This window comes from Festucalex cinctus, chromosome 14 (genome assembly GCF_051991245.1).
Source record: "Festucalex cinctus isolate MCC-2025b chromosome 14, RoL_Fcin_1.0, whole genome shotgun sequence".
In the NCBI taxonomy this organism is placed as follows: domain Eukaryota; kingdom Metazoa; phylum Chordata; class Actinopteri; order Syngnathiformes; family Syngnathidae; genus Festucalex; species Festucalex cinctus.
This window is the reverse complement of record NC_135424.1, coordinates 2,226,726-2,246,521: the sequence shown is the minus strand read 5'-3', so window position 1 is coordinate 2,246,521 and position 19,796 is coordinate 2,226,726. Positions and strand designations below refer to the sequence as shown.

Genomic DNA, 19,796 nt, shown 5'->3' with positions numbered 1-19,796 from the left:
TGCTTGTCTCCTTAAAAGTCAGGTGTAAACATCTGATCCAGATGTGCAGTGCTAAACGTGTCCTCCAAAGTGTGTGTGTGTTTTACTGTAGCCGCCGCACTGTACTGGCAGCGTTCCAGCCGCTCACATGCTGGCGCTGCGCCCGACTGTAGACAGGCCCATTATCTCTCATTAGCCAAAAAAAAAAAACCCTCATTATAGTAAAAACACTCAAACCAAGAGAGAGAGAAAGCGAGCATTTATCTGCTTTGTGACCTTGAGAGAGTTCCCGTCGCTTTTCATGTCGCCGCACACAACATGGCCGGCTGAGAAGCGCCGATTGCTGTCGCGCGGAAGCAGAGTTTGCCCTTGTCGCCGAGCGTGTAGGGTACGCGGCGCGCGCGAGTCTTTGCACTCGAAAGGGATTCAGATCTTGAAATAAAGTTGGAAGCTCCGTTTAGGTTGAGATAGATGTTCTTCCAAATCCCCGCGGGGAAACATATGGGCATGTAACTCCAAGTAAAACACGCAGCGGTGATCATTTGGGAGTCAAACAGGTCTCATTATTCCCGGCACAAATCCCGGCGCGCTCGCTCGCGGGGCGCCGAGGATTTTTGCGATGTTTGAACGTCGCCTTTTGAAAGGGCTCACCTCGCTTCGCTCGCGTAACCCCGCAATGTGCCGTGGAATTAAGTCTGTTTGAGCAAAGATCAGCCCAGGAAGAACATCGCAAAAGTCTCGTTCCACTGTAACAACAAAGTTAAATCATTAAAAATTATGTTTTAAAATCATTCTGTAAGCAGATAAAATTATGCCCTTGTCCTTCTGACCCCTCACTTTTTTTTCTTTTTTTTTTACACTATTCCTCATTAAATAATTCAAAAAACTAAATTAGAATGCTGAAATTAACACTTAACGTTGTGACATAGCTAAAACAATGCAAATAAGTCATGAGCATTAATTGTTTTGTACATTCCTTGTCTGACCCTTATAACTTCCTTTGTATTTAAAGGAATACTTGACTCATTGAGCCATTTTCAGCAGTAAAAAGTGAATATTTTGTCTATAATTAATGTGGTAACTTCATTATTTTTTCATGTACAATTAGCACCTTTAAAAAGTCATTTTTGTACTTGCTGTCGACTGATGATGACATCACCTGTGTTGAGGAAGTAGGTAGCTCAGTTTACTGACCAAACCCAGAAAACAGGTGAGCCTTGATTGGCCGTTAACTACTTCCTCAGAACAGGTGATGTCAGTAGAAAAATTACTTTTTAAAGGTATTAATTGTACATGAAAAATAATGAAGTTAAATAATGAAGTTGTCAAATTAATTCTGGACAAAATGTGAACTTTTCACTGCTAAAAATTGTTCAATGAGTCAAATATCCCCTTTTTATGTGCAAGCTTGGATATTTTTTTTGTTTACTTAGCATTCTAAGTTATTATTATTCATCCATGTTCAAAACCTGCCTTGTCATGAACATTTGAAAATGTAAAACAAAACAAAACAAAAATCTACCAAAATGCAAAATAAATATTTTCCAAAATACAAATTGTGAAGTTAATGCATACTTTGTGGTGCCTATAATACCATGGAAAAGGTCATCAACCTTGTCCCACCCCCCTTAACTTACTAGAAGAAAGTTTGGATTATTCATCATCAACGTATAGCTTTTGTGCCACAGATTAAACCATACAGATAAGTTATAAGCATTATTTTATTTTTCTTTTATTTTTCACATTTGTTTGTTTGTGTACATGTGTTCAAGTCATTATATTCCTCATTGTTACAAACAATAACCAGACACACACACATACACACCCTAATTGACAAACTTTGTCCCAGCAGATGTTGAACAAGTCTGCTAATGAAAAGCCAATGGGGGGGAACAATGTTTGCAAACAACAACGCATTGTTCCCTGCAACACGGGGGCGTGTATTACACACACACATGCACACGCGCGCACACGCAAGCAGGCATTAGTTCTGCTCCGTGATCATTGTTCATTGGCTTGATTCTCTTGGTGGCCATTTTCCTCTCTGTTAAACAAACGAGCGTTAATGTCAATTTGAAGGCGCTTTTCCAGCCGAGCTTCCGTTTTCTCAGATAAGCCCGCGTGAGCTGTAGCGATATGTATGTACCGTACATGTGCATTATTCTTGTTATTTATGTGGCATGGTCTCCTCGTAGAGATGAGTGGACGGAGGCCATCCAGATGGTGGCGGACAAGCTGCAGAAGCAAGAGGAGGAGAGGATCCAGTGCAGTCCCACCTCCAACATCGACAACATGGTGGAGGAGGAGATGGACATCTCCACCACGCACCACAAACGCAAGGTAGCGCAAGTATGGAAACAAATTTACTTGGATCTTAAAAAGCTTTATCTAGTGGACATACTGTATTCCGACTGGTCATTAGGATGGCCTCTGAAAACTTAACAAATTGTACATGAATTTTGGGCAAACTCCAGTGCTTTGACTCCTTCCCCCAAACGAGGCCCAATTGGAAGCAGGTATCCCAGACAGATGGACGGCAGTCAAATTGCGAAAACAAAAAAGCACTGAAATTATCCTTTGATGCTCGCTGAATTTAGCTCTTGAGCGAGATTTGCTGTCATGTGCGAACACTGGAAAGTTTTGCGTGACTCTAGAGGCATACGGTGTTCTTCACAAATTTGTGGTGGATTTCCAAATTGTACGGGCACTTGGACTTGGACGAGCTTCCACAAAATTGTATTCTCCTGAAATTATGCAGGTGTGCCTCATTTCTACTAGATGTTAAACTTTTGTTTTTGTTCACCCAGACAATGAGCGACTTTGACTACCTGAAGCTGCTCGGAAAGGGAACGTTTGGGAAAGTGATTCTGGTCCGGGAGAAGGCCAGCGGGAAATATTATGCCATGAAGATTCTAAAAAAGGAAGTCATCATTGCCAAGGTCCGTGCTCAGTTGGATACGCATTAATTATGCATTTTTTTCGCCCACCTGTCATTATATGTTATGTGACATTCTTTTAGTGTCATGGAACTTAACCTGTTTAAGCGGACGAAATTAAGAAAGTATCAAATTGATTACAGACAAAATATTAAGTTTTTATTGCTATAATGGGCTAAATAAGTGAAGCATTCCTTTATCCGTACCGAAACATCAGAAGAATAAGACTACTTTTTGTTAGTTTGTTTGTTTATTGAACATATAAACAGACAAGTAGCAGAAAAGAAATTGTAATAATAAGACTACTTTTTAACAGAAATCTGAATGGAATTATTAATTTAATAATAATAATAATAATTATTATTATTTAATTCAATTTTATTGTATTTTATGGCTTTATCTTTTAACTTATTTAGAATGTTAAATTATAGTAATTGAGTTTTGTTTTGTTTTTTTACAGAATATGTCATTCTTGTGCCTGAACAATTCTGATGCTTCTAATTGATTTTGTTGAGCTGTTATGAATATTGTCAATGGTTTTACATGCTGTTGTTGTGTCGCGTGTGCAGGATGAAGTGGCTCACACGCTCACCGAGAGCCGAGTACTGAAAAACACCAGACACCCCTTCCTCACCGTAAGTGACATGCACGCCACACACACAAAGGGGTTTCACACGTACTGTATGCGCATGCCAATGTGCTACATCTGCACTCGCACGCAAACGCACGCTCGCGTACGAGGCGGCATATTGATCCTATACGTACCTGAGTCTCTGGAGGCTAATTACGCGCCAGGCATCAAATTGTGGCGCAATAATGGACGCATCTGTTAGCCGTTTGGTGTTTGCGCAGACACATCAGCTTACTGCTAACTTCTGTGGCGGGCCGTCTGCTCCAGATACTTTTTTTTTTTTTTTTTTTTATACCACTGTCACATCTGCAGCCACAAAGAGACGCAAAGACCAACTGTTCTTTTGTTTAGCGCCTCTATCCTTCAAAGTAAACATTTCTCGCATGATTGTTTGCCTAAGCACATACGGAGATGAACCATCTAAAGCCACGCATGCTAGTTTGGTTTTGTTTGTTGCGCCTGCTGTTTTCACTCTTGAACGAGCGATGACATTCAAGATGGTCAAAGTCACCCGTGCGCGTCTCATTTGTGTCAGAATAACACAACGGGACAAAGGGAAACTGCGAGACAAAAAAAAAGAAAAAACAGAGTTGCAGTGATACAGTACAATATTGTGCTTTGAGTATGTGCGTAAATTGGACGTCTGTTTGTTGCCTTTATTTCAGTCATTGAAGTATTCGTTCCAGACAAAAGACCGCCTCTGTTTCGTCATGGAGTATGTGAATGGCGGCGAGGTAAGACACACACCTGCACGACAGTAAAATACGCTACATGTATGCAGTGTACCTCTGCCACATTATAGTTCAAGAATTTCTTTGTTTTAATTCATATATACATTATAAGTGTCTGGATAAGTTCAGTACACGTTTTTACATATGATTGTTTCATGATGCACGAAAGGTTGAAGTGACAAACAACAAGCAACAAGCAACAGATTGGTTTGCATTGTTGTTATAGTCTGTTTTAGGACGTGGGGTGCAAAATATTTTCACAATAATTTAACAGAAAATAATTGAGAAGCACTGTTTTAGCATAAATTTTTTTTACAGTATTTTTGCAAAATGCTTATTGGTGGTATATCACCGTATTCAAGAATTTTTGGGGTTAAAAAAAAATGATGTAGGCCTATATATATATATTTTTTTTTTCCAATGCAATTGAGTGGACGTCAGTTAATCACAGTTTTTTGCGGTTTGTGTGCCAGTTCAGCCCCTTTCCCTGTGAGTAGCGGGTCTCCACTGTACACAATGCTAAGATGTGCTAACAGTGAGCGATTAAAGGGGACTGTTGAGTCAATTTGCCAGCCAATTGGCTCGTCACTCGCCGCCTCCTCCTGCCTGTCGACTCACCTGTGGGCCTCGAGCAGCCAGGATGACAGTCGGAGACAAAATGAGTTTGGATCCCCACCCCCACCCCCACTTTTCCCCACTTCTCAGCCTTTTAATCGGCACCGTTTGCAATCTTGCCTCATTCCCTCAGTGCAGCCGTCACCTGCTGCACGCCATCCAGCGAGCGAGGCGCTTCGCTCGGCGCCAGGCCCGAGCAAACGCTCGCCCAAGACGCCGGCAAACAAGCGCTGCAAATACACCCTCCTTGGACAAATTGTGACCGCGAGCGCGCCGCCAATTACAAAGCTGCCACAGTCACAGCTGCCAGTGTGCCGATGAAGGCCCACCTGTCGTGTTAGCGCACACACGCGCACACACGCGGCAAGGTGCTCCATCCGTGAGCATCGCAACAGCGGCCCCATGCAAACCTCCCTGAACAATTAATGGGGAGATGTGTGCCCCGTGGCCTCCTGGGTAATTTGTACCTCTCCGCTCTGGGCCACACGTGTGACAAGTGACAGCACAGAGCGACGCTACGAGGCTAGCACGGAAGAGCTTGTGGCGGAGGGGAGTCCCCACCCGGGACCCCAAAAAACACATTTTGTTTTAAGTAATAGAGTGAAGTTTATTGCCAAAAAAAAAAAGCAGGATGGCGTGAGATGAAATGGAGCCTCAGAAAGGATGACTAAACTAGTGTCAACTTCCAACAATAAAGTCCTAATTTTTCCTGAATAAAGTTCTATTTGTTGGGCGGGGGTGGGAGGTTCATATCAACAACAACAACAAAAATAGTAATATCAGTTAAAATCTTACACGAATAAAGTTTTTTATTAAAAAGAAGTCATAATATTAAAAACAATTCAGTTGTATTTGTAAGAAAAAATTCCTAATTTTGCAAAAGGCAAATTTATTGTTGAAAATGCTTATCCAGGAAGTTATTTTGATTAAAAATAAAAACTGTTGTGATATTTCTTTATTCTAGTCATATATTTTTGATTAAAACTCAAAATTTTGTTAAAATAAAATCACATAAAGAAAAAAAAAAGTACGGTATGTTTCTGTAGAAGCTAAAGTTTTGTTTTTAGTAACACGACAAGAAACAAGTCATATTTGATGTAAAAAGTTATATTATGAGAATGAAGAAAAATAATACCATGAAAAAGTTGAAGACCAAAGTTGGAATATTGCGAGAATAAAGTCATATATATTTTTAAGAAAAAAAATCATCAAAGCAAAAAAGTTCTGACACTACAAGAATAGTCATATATGAAAAAAAAAAGTGGCATTTTTCAAAAACATCGGACCGCGTTTGTATTCATGATGAGAGTCATTTTGTTGCCAGAGCGTGAGCAGGATGGAGTGAATGAAAACGAAGGCTCGCAGGGGGGCAGATAGCACGCTAATGAGCGTCACACTGTAGGCTGTGACGGGTTGGGGGCGGCGGTGAGGAGCGTGGGACAGGGGTGGCTGTGGCGCTCCACCTCCCTTCAACTCGACTGGCGTATTGATTAAACCCTGCGTTTGGCCCCCGTCGCCCGACTCCACGCCAGCGCCTCGTCAGCCTCGCCTGAGGTTGGTGCGCGCCGAGTGGTGGGGGTGCGCTTGTAGATGAGTTGCCAGCTGCTGAGTGCCTCCATCCACCCGCCCTCCTCTGAGGCCCCCCCCCCCCCCTTTCCTCTTTTCTCGCTCGCCCTCCCCTCCGCCATCTATCATCTCAATATGGTGCGGGCAGCCAGTTTGTGTTGTGCTAATTTCCTCCAATAAATCAGTAATTATTGCTGCGCCGTCCCTGCTGTCCCCCCCCCCCCCCCTTTTCCGCCTTTTCCCCGCAGCTGTTTTTCCACTTGTCCAGAGAGCGGGTGTTCTCGGAGGAGCGCACGCGCTTCTACGGCGCCGAGATCGTCTCGGCTCTCGACTACCTGCACTCGGCCAAGATCGTGTACCGCGACCTCAAGGTAAAACACAAGCACTGTATACGCTCAAGTGGCAATATTAACGCGGTCAAGTTGGATGCTCCCCACAAAATGTCAAAATCTTGCAAAGATATTGCCATTCGTTTTGATATTAAAAGTTATATTTGTTTGAGATGAATAGTCATAATCACACGAAACTAAAGAGGACATTTTGTGAGAATAATAATGTAATTTTCCAGAAACATAGTCACTATATCACAGGAGTAAAAAATTTTCAAGAAGTTATGTTACAACAACAAAACAAAAAAAAAACAAAAAAAAAAGTTGTTACTTCCAAAATATTTATTTGATAAAAAAAAAAATTAAAAAAAAAGTGTATAAACTTGTGAAAATGAAAAAGGTTTTCTTCTTCAAGGAAAAGGTCATGATATCACAAGAACAAATATGTACTTTTCCATTAAAAAAAAGTTACATTTTATCTGTATGCGCTCCCTCCTAGTTGGAGAACCTGATGCTGGATAAAGACGGCCACATCAAGATTACCGACTTCGGGCTATGCAAGGAAGGCATCACGGATGCCGCCACCATGAAAACCTTCTGCGGCACGCCCGAGTATCTCGCACCCGAGGTAACAATCTTAAATAATTCACTATGAAAATAAAGACACATTTTTCTGAGAAAAAAAATTCTGAGACCCCCCTCTTAATTTTTTTTTTTGTTTTAGAAAAAAAAGTTTGTTATGAAATTGAAGTTGTAATTGCGCCAGAAACAAAATCGTAAATGTCTGAGAATAAAGTTGTATTTTTTGCAGTTAAAAAAAAAAAATAAAAAAATAAAAAGTATTTTCTTTGAGGGAAAAAAGTTTGACATTTACATCATGTTGTTTTTCATTTATTAATATTATTATTATTATTAAGTGTTTTAAGGCTCTAAAACCCTTCACCACACAGTTTATACACTGTTCTCATCGAGGTATTTACATTTTCTTCCATTTATCTCTTGTTTAAACATTCTCAAAGTTCAAACCTTCATAAATTTGATAAAATAGGTACATTACTGTAAAAGAAATGCATGCAAAATTGCCCCCCCCCCCCCCCCCGTCAAAAAACAAACAAAAAAAACAAACAAACAAAAACACAATAGAGCGAGGCCGTGAAAAGTGAACTGTGTTATATTGAGGGAACACTGTACAGCCAAAAATGAAAAATTATTTTTTTTTGTTTAGTGTTGCCTTAATAGTACTTCCTATATGGCTAAAAATATTTGTCAAGGCATTTGTCATCCCTTCCTTGTATTAGTGGAACTATTCAGGTGTCCGTATTGACTTGCCTCAGAACGACACCTGCCTTTGAAACACCGGGGCAAAAGTAGACAGAGCGTGCCGTGAACTGCAAATGGTTTTATTTTCGCCAGCGTCCATCCATCTCCAAGGCCACCAGATCACCTGGCGAACACGTTGCACGCGGGCCTGTGGGTGGCGACGTGGGGACGAAGGCAGCGGGGGAGCGGCGTGGCGCCGTGCATCCCACTTGAAAAAAGTAGCAAGGACAATTTGGCGCAGCATTTTCATCTTTTTGTTTTTTTGTTTTTTTTTTCCAAATGCCTTCCTTTTGCGTGCCAAAAGCTGATTGGAGGCTGCTAGTTATTTTTCACAGGATGTGCGTTTATGCACGCGCGCGCGTGTGTGTGTTGCAGTAGAAAGTGCGGGCTAAAGTGAGGCAGATGGCGGCAGATGGGCGAGGTTGGAGGAAGGTGCTCGGAAAAAACCTGGAAATCTACACCGCCGCTCGCTCGCTCGCCCGCCCGCCTGCCCGCCCGCCCGCACGCTCTGCTCGCCCGCCCGCGTGTAAAAATAACACAGTGTGCTCCCAGCCAAGTTCCAGAGATGCAAAGTAGCTGGGATTAAACAGAGAATAGGGGGGGATTGCGGAGGGGTGAGCGCTGGTGGGGGCTTGAAGGCAGACGGAGATGAGAAGGCAGAGGAAATATTTCAGGGTTACGCGATTTCAAGTTCGACACTTCCTCTGTTTGCAAAGGACACGCAATGTGGGCTCGTGTCTTGTACCATTACTTATTTGATTAAAAAAAAAAAAAAAAAAAAAAAAAAAAGTGGCGTGACGCAATAATAAGCACCACCTTTGTGGAAAAAAAATGTTTCCTTTAAGGATAGTTGTCAGGTTTTAATTTTTTTGTCCACTTGAGGTCGCCATACTTGCATTCTAAACTGTAGTTAGTATCTGTTGCTTGAAAGGGTCTGGACTGGTGAGTGACATGGGAGTCGGCAAGTAAAAGAAACTAAAGACATCATGTTATCAGTTATCATACAATGTTTAAAAAAATAAAATAAAATTGAAAAACTGAAAAAAAAAATAGAATTTTGAGAATGTGGAATGTTACAAAGTATGATACTGTAATCAAAAGTAATGTGGAGAAAGACATTATGTTAAGTTATATCTCACTATTTTTATTTTTTAAAAATAAAACCAAAAAGTTGAAGAAATACAATTAAAAAAAATGGAAAGCTATAAATAGCGCGCTGTTTTGTTTAAATATTTTTTAAAGTAAAAATAAATTGACCGCTACAAAATAGTAGGGATGTAACAATATCCCATCACGATACGATATTATCACGATATGAAGGTCACAATATGATAATTATCACGATATTGTGAGAAAGTTGGCGATACAGAAAAAATGGTCACGATATTGTAAAAAAAAAAAAAAAAAAAAATAGAGCTCATACTAAAAAACAAAACAAAATTTTGCTTTTGTACATTACAGCAATGATTTTAAACAACCTACAATCTCTAATAAAACTTAATATTGATGCACTTAATAATGCACGCACACATTGAGTTCCCCTTTATCTGACCATTAGCGTGGATTTTAAACAGAAGGGCCAAAACGGGCCTTATGAAAATTAAACTGCACAAAAAAAAAAAACTAGCCGCCAGAGGGTGCTAGAACTGCACAAATGGAAATCAGCCTGACTTTTTGAACAGATGTGCTGTATTTTCTAGCGTGACATGACGACAACGATATATTGTGGCAGTTTTAATATCGCGATATTGCCGTTATCGTTACATCCCTACAAAATAATGCTATTTAAAGAAAAAGAGAAATACAACTCCTGTTCTGCTTCAATACATCAACATGAATCAGTCGCTCTCAAATTGTCAACGCACCTTTTTTTTTCCTGTCAACATGAACAAAATGGCTCCCCTTTGACACTGGCAAAATATGTGTGCGTGTGTTGGCTGTGATCACTTGTGCACCCGCCGGCTATCCGGGCCGCTAGCCGCCTCGGGCTACGTTGCGCCTTCCCATCCCGTCTCGGAACCCGTCCCGGCTGCCAAAGCCCCACCCGACCCGTGCTGCCGTCCCGCTGCTGCCGCCACATGGTCGAGCAGCGAGACCCTCCTCCCCCCTCTGGCTTCCTTTTGTCTCTTCCCGTTTCGCCTTCGCTTAAACACGCGTGCGCCTTTTGAAGTAGCTAGGTCAGCTCTGCTGCTTTTAAAAACAAGTCCAAACACCCGCCGGCGGCTGTGGGGCAGCGATCTGGCTCTGTGTGGATTAATCTGCTCCCTGCCTGCGACCGAGCTGCCACCTCTTTTTTTTTTTTTCCTTCCTTTTTTCAATCTCTCCTTGTTTTCCGCACTTGGAAAAGTTTCCAGATGAATATTCCATCTGTCTCTCAAGTGGTGTTCGCCCTCCAGTTGTCGTGTATGACAACTAATGATGATGTTTGAAAGGCGCAACATTACTAAATAGTAAGCGATGTCGTTATGAGGAGATGATGTCATTTTGGGGCCAGGTTGGCTTAAAGCCGGCCCAGGGGCTGTTTGCGGCCCACGGCACGCTTTCTGTTAGCCGCCCGCCGCAAATGTCTTAAGCCAGAAGCTCTTCTTCTTCTTCTTATTCTTATTCTTCTTATTCTTTCTCTTCTTCTTTTTCTTCTTCCTCTTCTTCCTTTTCCTCTTCACCTCTTCCTCTTCTTCCTCTTCTTCTTCCTCTTCTTCTCCTTTTTCCTCCTCCTTTTTTTTGCCTTCTTCTTTCTCCTCCTCCTCTTCTCCTTCTTCCTCGTCCTCTTCATCTCCTTCTTCTTCTTCCACCTCCTCCTCTTCTCCTTCCTCCTCCCGCCGCCTCCTCCTCTTCTTCTTCTTCCTTCTCCACATCTTCTTCTTCCTCTTCTTCTCCTTCCTCCTCCTCCTCTTCTTCGTCCTCCTCCTGAGAGACATCACACATGAAATATTTGTCGACATGCCACCACTTCCATTGTTGTTTTGCAGCCTAAGCTAAAGAATTGATGCGGATATTGAGCAATAAAAGGGAACATCCTCCAGCAGCATCGCACTCCATAAACATTGGAGATTGCCCCGCATCATTCCGACAGCAGCTTGCGCTTTCCTGATTGATTACAGCCGCAAGTATTTGTTTGTGGTTTTTTTCTATGCTGCACCGCCACAATTTGATTTCAAGCATCGAATTGAATGGTTTGACTTTCAAGCTGCATTTTCGGGACAAGGGTGGCGCAGTCATAAAAGCGCAATAGAAACCGTGAAACGTGCGACGCTCATGTTACAGTACGTCTGCCGTTTAGTTGCTGTGTATGCATTGTGAGCATCATTAGACAATGACTGTCGGTCGTTAAAGGTTTGTTGGCGTGCTGGCGCGCGCCTGGCCGGCCTGCTCCATTATTCTTAACAGTGAGAAGATGCTATTATTATTGGCGAGATGTACGGCATATGCCGCTCTGGACCCTCTCCAACCCTGCCAGTCTGTCCGTCACCACACACACACACGCTCACGCTCACGCTCGCGCACTCGTCGTAGCGTCGTCACATGTTAATCAGCTTGTGATGTTAATGAGCACCTGAAGTACCTCTGCCTCGCTCGCGACGGGATGAAGGCGGAGCAGATGGACGAGGCGAGAGCGGGCCAGGTGCGCGGGACCGCTTTGATCGAGCCGCCGTGACCCGCCGGCATCGGCGACCCGGCCGGCCTTCTCCATCCGGGTTCGCCGTCCTCTGAAGACCCGCCACTCGCTGATGTTTGCCATCTTGGCTTTTTTTTTTTTTTTTTTTTAATGCTTCCCTGCAGCCACCTTGCTTGGCGCCATATTGACTCGCTTTGCGCTTTATCTCCTGGCTCATCTGTCCGCTCCTTCTTCTGCTTCTTCTTTGACACCGTGGGCGCTTTTGTGCTAATAAAATGAATGCACACGTGCAGAATACAAGCAGATGTCTCGTAAAAAGACAAACAAAACGTTGTGCAAACTTAGTAACGTTTCGCCTTATTTCTGGCTATGCTGTTCAATTTAGCCAGTTAGCTGTTCACTTTCATGACATGACTTGGAACTGGATTGCTGCACATAAGATTTTGAGAGCTTATTTTCCAGGGTGATTCAAAAAGAATGACACTATTTCATGATCAAATATTTGGTAAATTATTAATCAGAATGAGGGAGTGAGTCTTTGAAAGATCAGATTTCCCACTTTTCTATAATTGTCACATGACACTGACAGACTCATGCATCTGGCAGCGACAGCAAAAAAAAAACAAAAAAATGCCCTTTTTGCTTGCCGTCCTACATCTCCTAACCTCAAAGTTTGTGATTTTCTTTCTTTGGGGGTTTATAAAAGATAAAGTCTTCTGCCATTACCAACTGACATGGGAAACTTAAAACATTGAATAACAACAGCGATCAATTCAATTGATCCTGATGTGCTTCAACGTGTTTGGGAAGAATTCTCATATCGCATTGATGTTGTTCGTGTTATAAGGGGAGGCCATATTGAGCACTTGTGACATGTGAAGTAAAACTTGACTGTTAGTAGAATACTTTTATTATAAGTGTTTTTTTTGTGCTATTTTTCCTTCATAAAATATTTGACCATGAAATCGGGTCATTCTTTTTTAATCACCCTGTATTTTTGGATTGAAAGATGGTGCACGTTAAGTCACTGGTCCAGTTTTTATTATATATATATATTTTTAAACGTCCTGAATACAAACATAATAATAAGAACAATAGAGAATGTTATGGTGAGCAGTCTATATAAGTATAATCAAACAAATAAGAGCGAAGACATGAAGGAGAGAAAGGTTTTGGTTTGTTTTTTTAATGTACTTGTATATTGCACTTGCAGTCTTTGTTAGGGCTGAAACAACAGAATAACTCAAATTATATACATAAACGGTTGTGCAAAATCTCTGCCTCAAAGCTTTGCGACCATTTTTCCAGACAGATTAACGTTACAGCGTGTACACGCACACTTTCAGTCTCGTTTTCGAACAAAAGAAACGTGCAGTAAGCGCAGTCAACTCAACACTCGGGCTGGCTAACCTGAACCAGCGGCAGTCAACTACACTCGCATTCACTGACACACACGTCACTCACCAGGCCCGTCCACGCCTTTTAAAGCCATACACGCTCAAAGTAACAGATGCTACAAAGTCGGAAAGTGAGGATGGCGATACCCGGTTAGCTGCAGCTCTACTCTTTGTTTAGTCTTCTGGTCTGAAGATCTGAACAAGTCATCCAGATAAAAATAACATTTGTTCATTGGCTAGCAAACTTTAAATATTGAATATGAAAGACAATCAAAATTAAGAGTAACTTTCCACATTCAACCAACCATCAGTTGCGGAAGCCAACATGAGTGATGTCATACCTCTAATTGCAACTTCACTTTGCTTTTTGAAGTATATTTTAGTTATTATCATTTTCTGTTTTTGTGGTCAGGTGCTGGAGGACAACGACTACGGGCGGGCGGTGGACTGGTGGGGCCTGGGCGTGGTGACGTACGAGATGATGTGTGGCCGCCTGCCCTTCTACAACCAGGACCACGAGAAGCTCTTTGAGCTCATCCTGATGGAGGACATCAAGTTCCCGCGCACGCTCTCGGCCGACGCCAAGTCGCTGCTGTCGGGACTCCTCATCAAGGACCCCAACAAACGGTACGTGCGGGCGGGGGCGGGACTTAGATGGGCATCAAACTAAATTTTTGATTTATTATTATTATTTTTAAATTAAGTTTATTTTCATTCCTTCATTTTATTGCTCTGTTTTACTTTTTTATACTTGCATTGCATTCTGTTTTGTTATACAGCAATAGAAAGGACTAATGAAATAAAGTTTTTTTTAGATATTATTGATGAGCACTTAACATGGAAATCACATAGAATATTTTAAATCTAAGTTATCACAAACTGTAGCAGTTTTACACAAGGCTAAAGAATCACTGAACATTTTTTAACAATTTTTACAGAAACATGCAATTCGTGTCGTTTGCAGTTGTGGATACAGAGACCACACTAATACATTATTTATACAACTAAAAACTTGAAAGTTTAATGAATTTTTTGGTGTTTAACCGTCTCAAAATAATGTTTGAAGCCCATCAGGAAATTTTACGAGTTAATATACAAATTAAAATTAAAAAAAAAATGGGAAAGTGAGTATAAATAAGAGGAACAGATATTTTCTCCAAAACAAAAAATAGAACAAAACAAAAAGAATGATGTATTTCAACTCACGGAGTCAGCTTATGGAACAATCTGGATTGTAAAACAAAATCATTTCTGTCCATCTGTATTTTTAAAAACTTGACAAAATTACTGGAAAATTACATATAGCACAAGGACATGCTGCTGAATTATTTTATAGGATTGTTATATTGAAAGCATCTTGACCACTCTGTCATTTATTTTGTGTTGATTATTTTTTGTTGTTGATCAGGGGCAGATAACATAAGTTTACTTCTTTCTGTCCCTTTTCATTTCTCTTTCTTTTTTTAAGGAATTAAATAAAATTGAATTGAATTGAAAAAAATAATAATATTTACTTTCAAATATTGTTCTTTTTAATTTGCCTTTTCTGAACCAGGCTCGGCGGAGGACCGGACGACGCCAAAGAAATAATGAGGCACAGTTTCTTTACTGGCGTCGATTGGCAGCATGTGTACGACAAAAAGGTTTGTCGCTAATATTTTGCTTCGCTACGTGAGGGACACGACGGGCGTTTTTGACGGTGTCCTCTCTGCTCCTTCAGATGATTCCTCCGTTCAAGCCTCAGGTGACGTCGGAGACGGACACCAGGTACTTTGACGAGGAGTTCACGGCGCAGACCATCACGGTGACGCCGCCCGAGAAATGTGAGTCTCTCTCATGTTTAGCAGCGTTGCGGGTTTTTTTTTTTTTTTTTTTTTTTTGTGCTCACCCCGTCGGAGACGAGGCCAAGATCTTCGAAATGTGCTCTCGCTCCAGACCGGTTTTGTTACACTTACAACATGGCGGTGGCCATGAGCAAGGAAAGTGATGCCCATCATTTGTACAAATGAAGTCTCGTAACTTGTTGCTTGTGTTGTTGTTGTTGTTGTGCGCACGCCAGTCGACGAGGACGGCATGGACTGCCTGGACAACGAGAGACGACCGCACTTCCCGCAGTTCTCCTACTCGGCCAGCGGGCGGGAATGAACTCCGCGCCCTCTCTAACCCCGCCCCCTGCGGTGACATCATCACAGCTGGTCTATGAGGTCATCAGCGTGGGACACACACAAAAAAAAAAAAAAAGGAGGAAAACCCACAGCTTTCGGACCCGGAGGAATCCCTTCGACGAAGGATTTTGCCATCCTTTGAAATTTTTTTCAGCCATTTTGTCTCATCATGATTTACAAACGGAGCGGAAGGTACGAAGGCGGTTAGCCGCTAATGTGATGTCCCCCGGGGGGGACTGCTGCGCTTTGATTGGTTGCCTCCTCGCAGGCCATCCACACACACACACACACACATGCGCGTGACTCGGTTGCAATCTCAGGCTTTTTCTTGCACATGTCAACCATTCTGGGATCGATTGAGCGGGTCTTGTAGGCAGGAGTTGACTCAGGTGCAATTTCCCACTCGTCGTTGCTGCTATTCCAACATCCGCCTCGAGGACGCACGCTCGTCCTCTTCAACCGGACTACTGCTAAACAGATCGATCGCTAGGAGGGCTGGGACATAACCTGGGAAAAAAAAAATTGACGTTAGTTAAAACAAGTTTTTTTTTTTTTTTTTCCTAGACGCCATCTGGAATTTGCTTTAAACAAAAACAAAACACAACATCCTGAGCTAAATGAATAAAATGGCGGAATGTCCCAGCCCTCACGGCGAGCTAGCGACACATGTACGCCTCCGCTTGCCAACTTGCTGCTAATGTGAGACGCTCCGACGCATCCATACGGATCTAGTCGACAAAACGTCACCAATCAAGGATGTCACGTTCGGCACGCGAGGAGGTTCCACTTTCAAGCGCAGCACTTCCCCGACCGCGCCCCCCTTAAGCTTTACTACCCACAATGCAACGCTCGCTCATCAATTTAAAGACTGGACGGAGGCGGGACATCGCCGCCGTGGACGCAAACGTATTTATGATGATAATTTTATTTATTATCCCGCTCATCATTTCCCCCTTTTTTCTATTTGACTTTTTTCTATTCCCAGACACGCCACTCTACCGGACGAGTCTCTGTGCGTTAGGGCTGAGAAAACAAAATGGCCGAAGAATGTAAGAGGGGGAACCGGTTCCGTTGCTTATTACCTCCGCCAAGCATTCTTTGTGTATTTATTACTTTGTGTGTCTGTTATTGTTTGTTTGTTGGGTGGGTGGGTTGTGCGCGGGACCAACGCTTTCCCCGGCGGAGGTCTTGCGGCTGTAAGAGGTTGCTGGAGAGCGCGGACCTCCACCAAGGCCTTTTTTTTTTTTTGAAATGTTTTATTGAGTCACGTTTCATAAAACAACAGTGGAACCTTTTGATTCTTTTGCAGAAATCCACCTCGCAGGTTACAACCTTGACATCACTGTTGACTCCATACAAACATAACGGCAAAAGTGGTCAAAATTTTGAATATAGAACAGGGAATGGAATTTATTGTTCCATAGCCGGAAGTGTAGTGGTAAACAATGTCCTGGCTGCTAGTCGACGCTATGGGGATGAAAATCGATTCAACGCCGATCGATTGACACTTTGTATATCTCAACGAGGTGTTAAGTCGTGTTCATGCCAAAACACGACAGTCATCGAGTGTGAGTGATAATCGACATTTGGCTGTGGTCAACTTGACTAGTCTTGCCCATATTTAGTAACACATCATTGGTGGTTTAGCATCAAAGATAAGGCTTATTAATATTATCATAATTAGACTTTACATGTTATAAAATGGCGACAGCTTGAGTCGCTGTATTTCTATTATTTAGTTATTCATATTCTATCACATCTATCAATTATGTATATATACATATAGTAAGGTATATGTGTATTATAAAAATGTATGTACAGATTTATATTTTACTTGCTATAATATAAAGTAGCAATGTTCCATAGTTTTCATTCTGCCTCTCACATAATGCCATTGTGTGAGAAGCAGTTCAGGGAATGGAAGGTTCCACTGTTAAGATTGTATATATGCACTTTAAAAAAATATATCTGTGAAATATTTATAGTTTTTTTGTGCGCAATCTTATTCACTAAAAATGTGAATTAAGGTATAAACAGTGATAAATAATAATGAGTGTTTTTGTGTTTGTCTAGGTTTGCCTTGGTGGAGGTCTAAGCTTTTTTTTTTTTTTTTTTTTAGTGATGTTTAATTTTTGTGATCAAAATGTGACGAGCGCAGACGACTGGGCGCGTTGAAGACAGACACGAACGACAACGTTATTGATAAGCACTTATGAAATGTGTGTGTGCATGTGTGAGAGTTGGACAGGAAAAAAAAGGTGAAGCGCAAGTGAAAAGCAAGAAGATGACGAGTGGACGAAAAGTGAAGAAGGTCCGAGAAAGAATCACCGACGACATTGGAAAGGCTTGTTGGTGCGGTGCCGTTGTGGTTAGCAGGTCTGCCTCGCAGTCAGGAGATCCTGGTTCCAATCCGGCTTGCTCTCATATTTTAAAAAAAAATTAAAAAAAATGGAAATGGTCTCAAGGTGAGTGTGTGATTGCTCAAAGTCAGCTGGGATAGGCTGCAGCAGTTTGAGTTTGTAGGAGTTTCTGTCTTGAACGTGTGCGGTTTGTCATGCGTGCAGGAGTGGTCGCGTCTTCCAATGTTCCTTCCCCGTTTGTTTGTTTGTTTGTCTTCACACGCCACCAAAGCCTTACGCTTTCGCTCCAAAACAAAAAACTTCAAACATCTTTCCATGCAGTTAACGTACGATGCAGTTGAACTAGACAAAATGTATGTCATGCTATTTATTATCGTTTTGAATGTCACCGTGTTATTCTCACTTGAATTTTGTTTTCTAATTAATTTATCTGATGTCATTTTGTTTGTGTTCATTCTGCAGTCAGACTTCCTTTGAAAAAAACAAAAAAAAAAAAACAATAAATGCCTCCCTTTTATTCTTTCCGCGTCTCATGACATGCAGTGAATGTGATGCGCATCTTGAAAGAGTCAAAAGACATCCATCGCCAGATAGTTCCAACAATAATAATGAGGAAATGGATGCCATAGCTTCACTTTTAGGACTTAATATGAGACGCAGTGAAGTGTTTGTTCAACTTGTGCCCTCTGGTGGTGATTTTTCATCCAACACTATTGACCAGTGAGCCCAGGAAATCAAAACAGATTTTTGAAGTGTATCCAAAAAAAAAAAACGGAAAAAAAAGACCATATATAGTAAGCTGTTTAAAAAAACAACAAAAAAAACGACCATGTATAGTAAGGCGTTAAAAAAAACAAAAAAAACGACCATGTATAGTAAGGCGTAAAAAAAAGACCATGTATAGTGAGGCGTTTAAAAAAAAAAAAAAAAAAAAGACCATGTATAGTAAGTCGTTAAAAAAACCAAACAAAAAAAAACGACCATGTGTAGTAAGGCTTAAAAATTATTTTTTTTTAAAATGACCATGTATAGTAAGGCGTTAAAAAACAAAAAAAAAAAAAAAAAAAAAAAACCCGACCATGTATAGGTAGGCTTAAATTTTTTTTTTTTTTAAACGACCATGTATAGTAAGGCGTAAAAAAAAAGACCATGTATAGTGAGGCGTTTAAAAAAACAAAAAAAAACACCATGTATAGTAAGGCTTAAAAAATGTTAAAAAAAATAAGACCATGTATAGTAAGGCGTTAAAAAAAACAACAAAAAACGACCATGTATAGTAAGGCGTAAAAAAAAAAGACCATGTATAGTGAGGCATTTAAAAAAAAAAAAAAAAAAGACCATGTATAGTAAGGGGTTAAAAAAAAACAAAAAAAAAACGACCATGTATAGTAAGGCGTAAAAAAAAGACCATGTATAGTGAGGCGTTTAAAAAAAAAAAAAAAACACCATGTATAGTAAGGCGTTAAAAAAACAAAACAAAACGACCATGTATAGTAAGGCGTAAAAAAAAAAAGACCATGTATAGTGAGGCGTTTAAAAAAAAAAAAAAAAGACCATGTATAGTGAGGCGTTTAAAAAAACAAAAAAAAAAACATGTATAGTAAGGCGTAAAAAAAAAAAGACCATGTATAGTGAGGCGTTTAAAAAAAAAAAAAAAAGACCATGTATAGTAAGGCGTTAAAAAAACAAAAAAAACAAACAAAAAACGACCATGTATAGTAAGGCTTAAAAAAAAATACAAAAATGAGACCAAGGCGTTAAAAAAAAAAAAAAGACGACCATGTATAGTAAGGCGTAAAAAAAAAGACCATGTATAGTGAGGCGTTTAAAAAAAAAAAAAAAACGACCATGTATAGTGAGGCGTTTAAAAAAACAAAAACGACCATGTATAGTAAGGCGTAAAAAAACAAACAAAAAAAAAAACAAAAACGACCATGTATAGGCGCTAAAAAAAAAAAAAAAAAACGACCATGTATAGTGAGGCGTTTAAAAAAAAAACAAAAAACGACCATGTATAGTAAGGCGTTAAAAAAAACAAAAACGACCATGTATAGGCATTAAAAAAATAAAAAAAAATGACCATGTATAGTAAGGCGTAAAAAAAAGACCATGTATAGTGAGGCGTTTAAAAAACCCCAAAAAAACCACCAT

The 19,796-nt window shown here is 40.8% G+C and overlaps 1 protein-coding gene across 6 annotated transcripts in view; it reads left to right on the top strand.

Moving 5' to 3' along the window:
- The window catches only part of akt3a (v-akt murine thymoma viral oncogene homolog 3a), a 53,109-nt gene extending 34,942 nt beyond the window's left edge, over nucleotides 1-18,167 (top strand). For 5 of the 6 annotated variants that reach the window (XM_077496356.1, XM_077496357.1, XM_077496358.1 and 2 more), the window contains 10 exons: nucleotides 2,175-2,328; nucleotides 2,787-2,918; nucleotides 3,485-3,550; nucleotides 4,212-4,280; nucleotides 6,707-6,829; nucleotides 7,287-7,415; nucleotides 13,533-13,747; nucleotides 14,676-14,763; nucleotides 14,841-14,943; nucleotides 15,180-18,167. In XM_077496356.1, coding sequence (XP_077352482.1) covers nucleotides 2,175-2,328; nucleotides 2,787-2,918; nucleotides 3,485-3,550; nucleotides 4,212-4,280; nucleotides 6,707-6,829; nucleotides 7,287-7,415; nucleotides 13,533-13,747; nucleotides 14,676-14,763; nucleotides 14,841-14,943; nucleotides 15,180-15,265 — 1,165 coding nt within the window. In that variant the 3' untranslated portion in view covers nucleotides 15,266-18,167. The remainder of the gene's footprint in view (nucleotides 1-2,174; nucleotides 2,329-2,786; nucleotides 2,919-3,484; nucleotides 3,551-4,211; nucleotides 4,281-6,706; nucleotides 6,830-7,286; nucleotides 7,416-13,532; nucleotides 13,748-14,675; nucleotides 14,764-14,840; nucleotides 14,944-15,179) is intronic. The other variant, XM_077496361.1, reaches the window with a different exon arrangement.
- The last annotated feature ends 1,629 nt before the right edge of the window (nucleotides 18,168-19,796 follow it).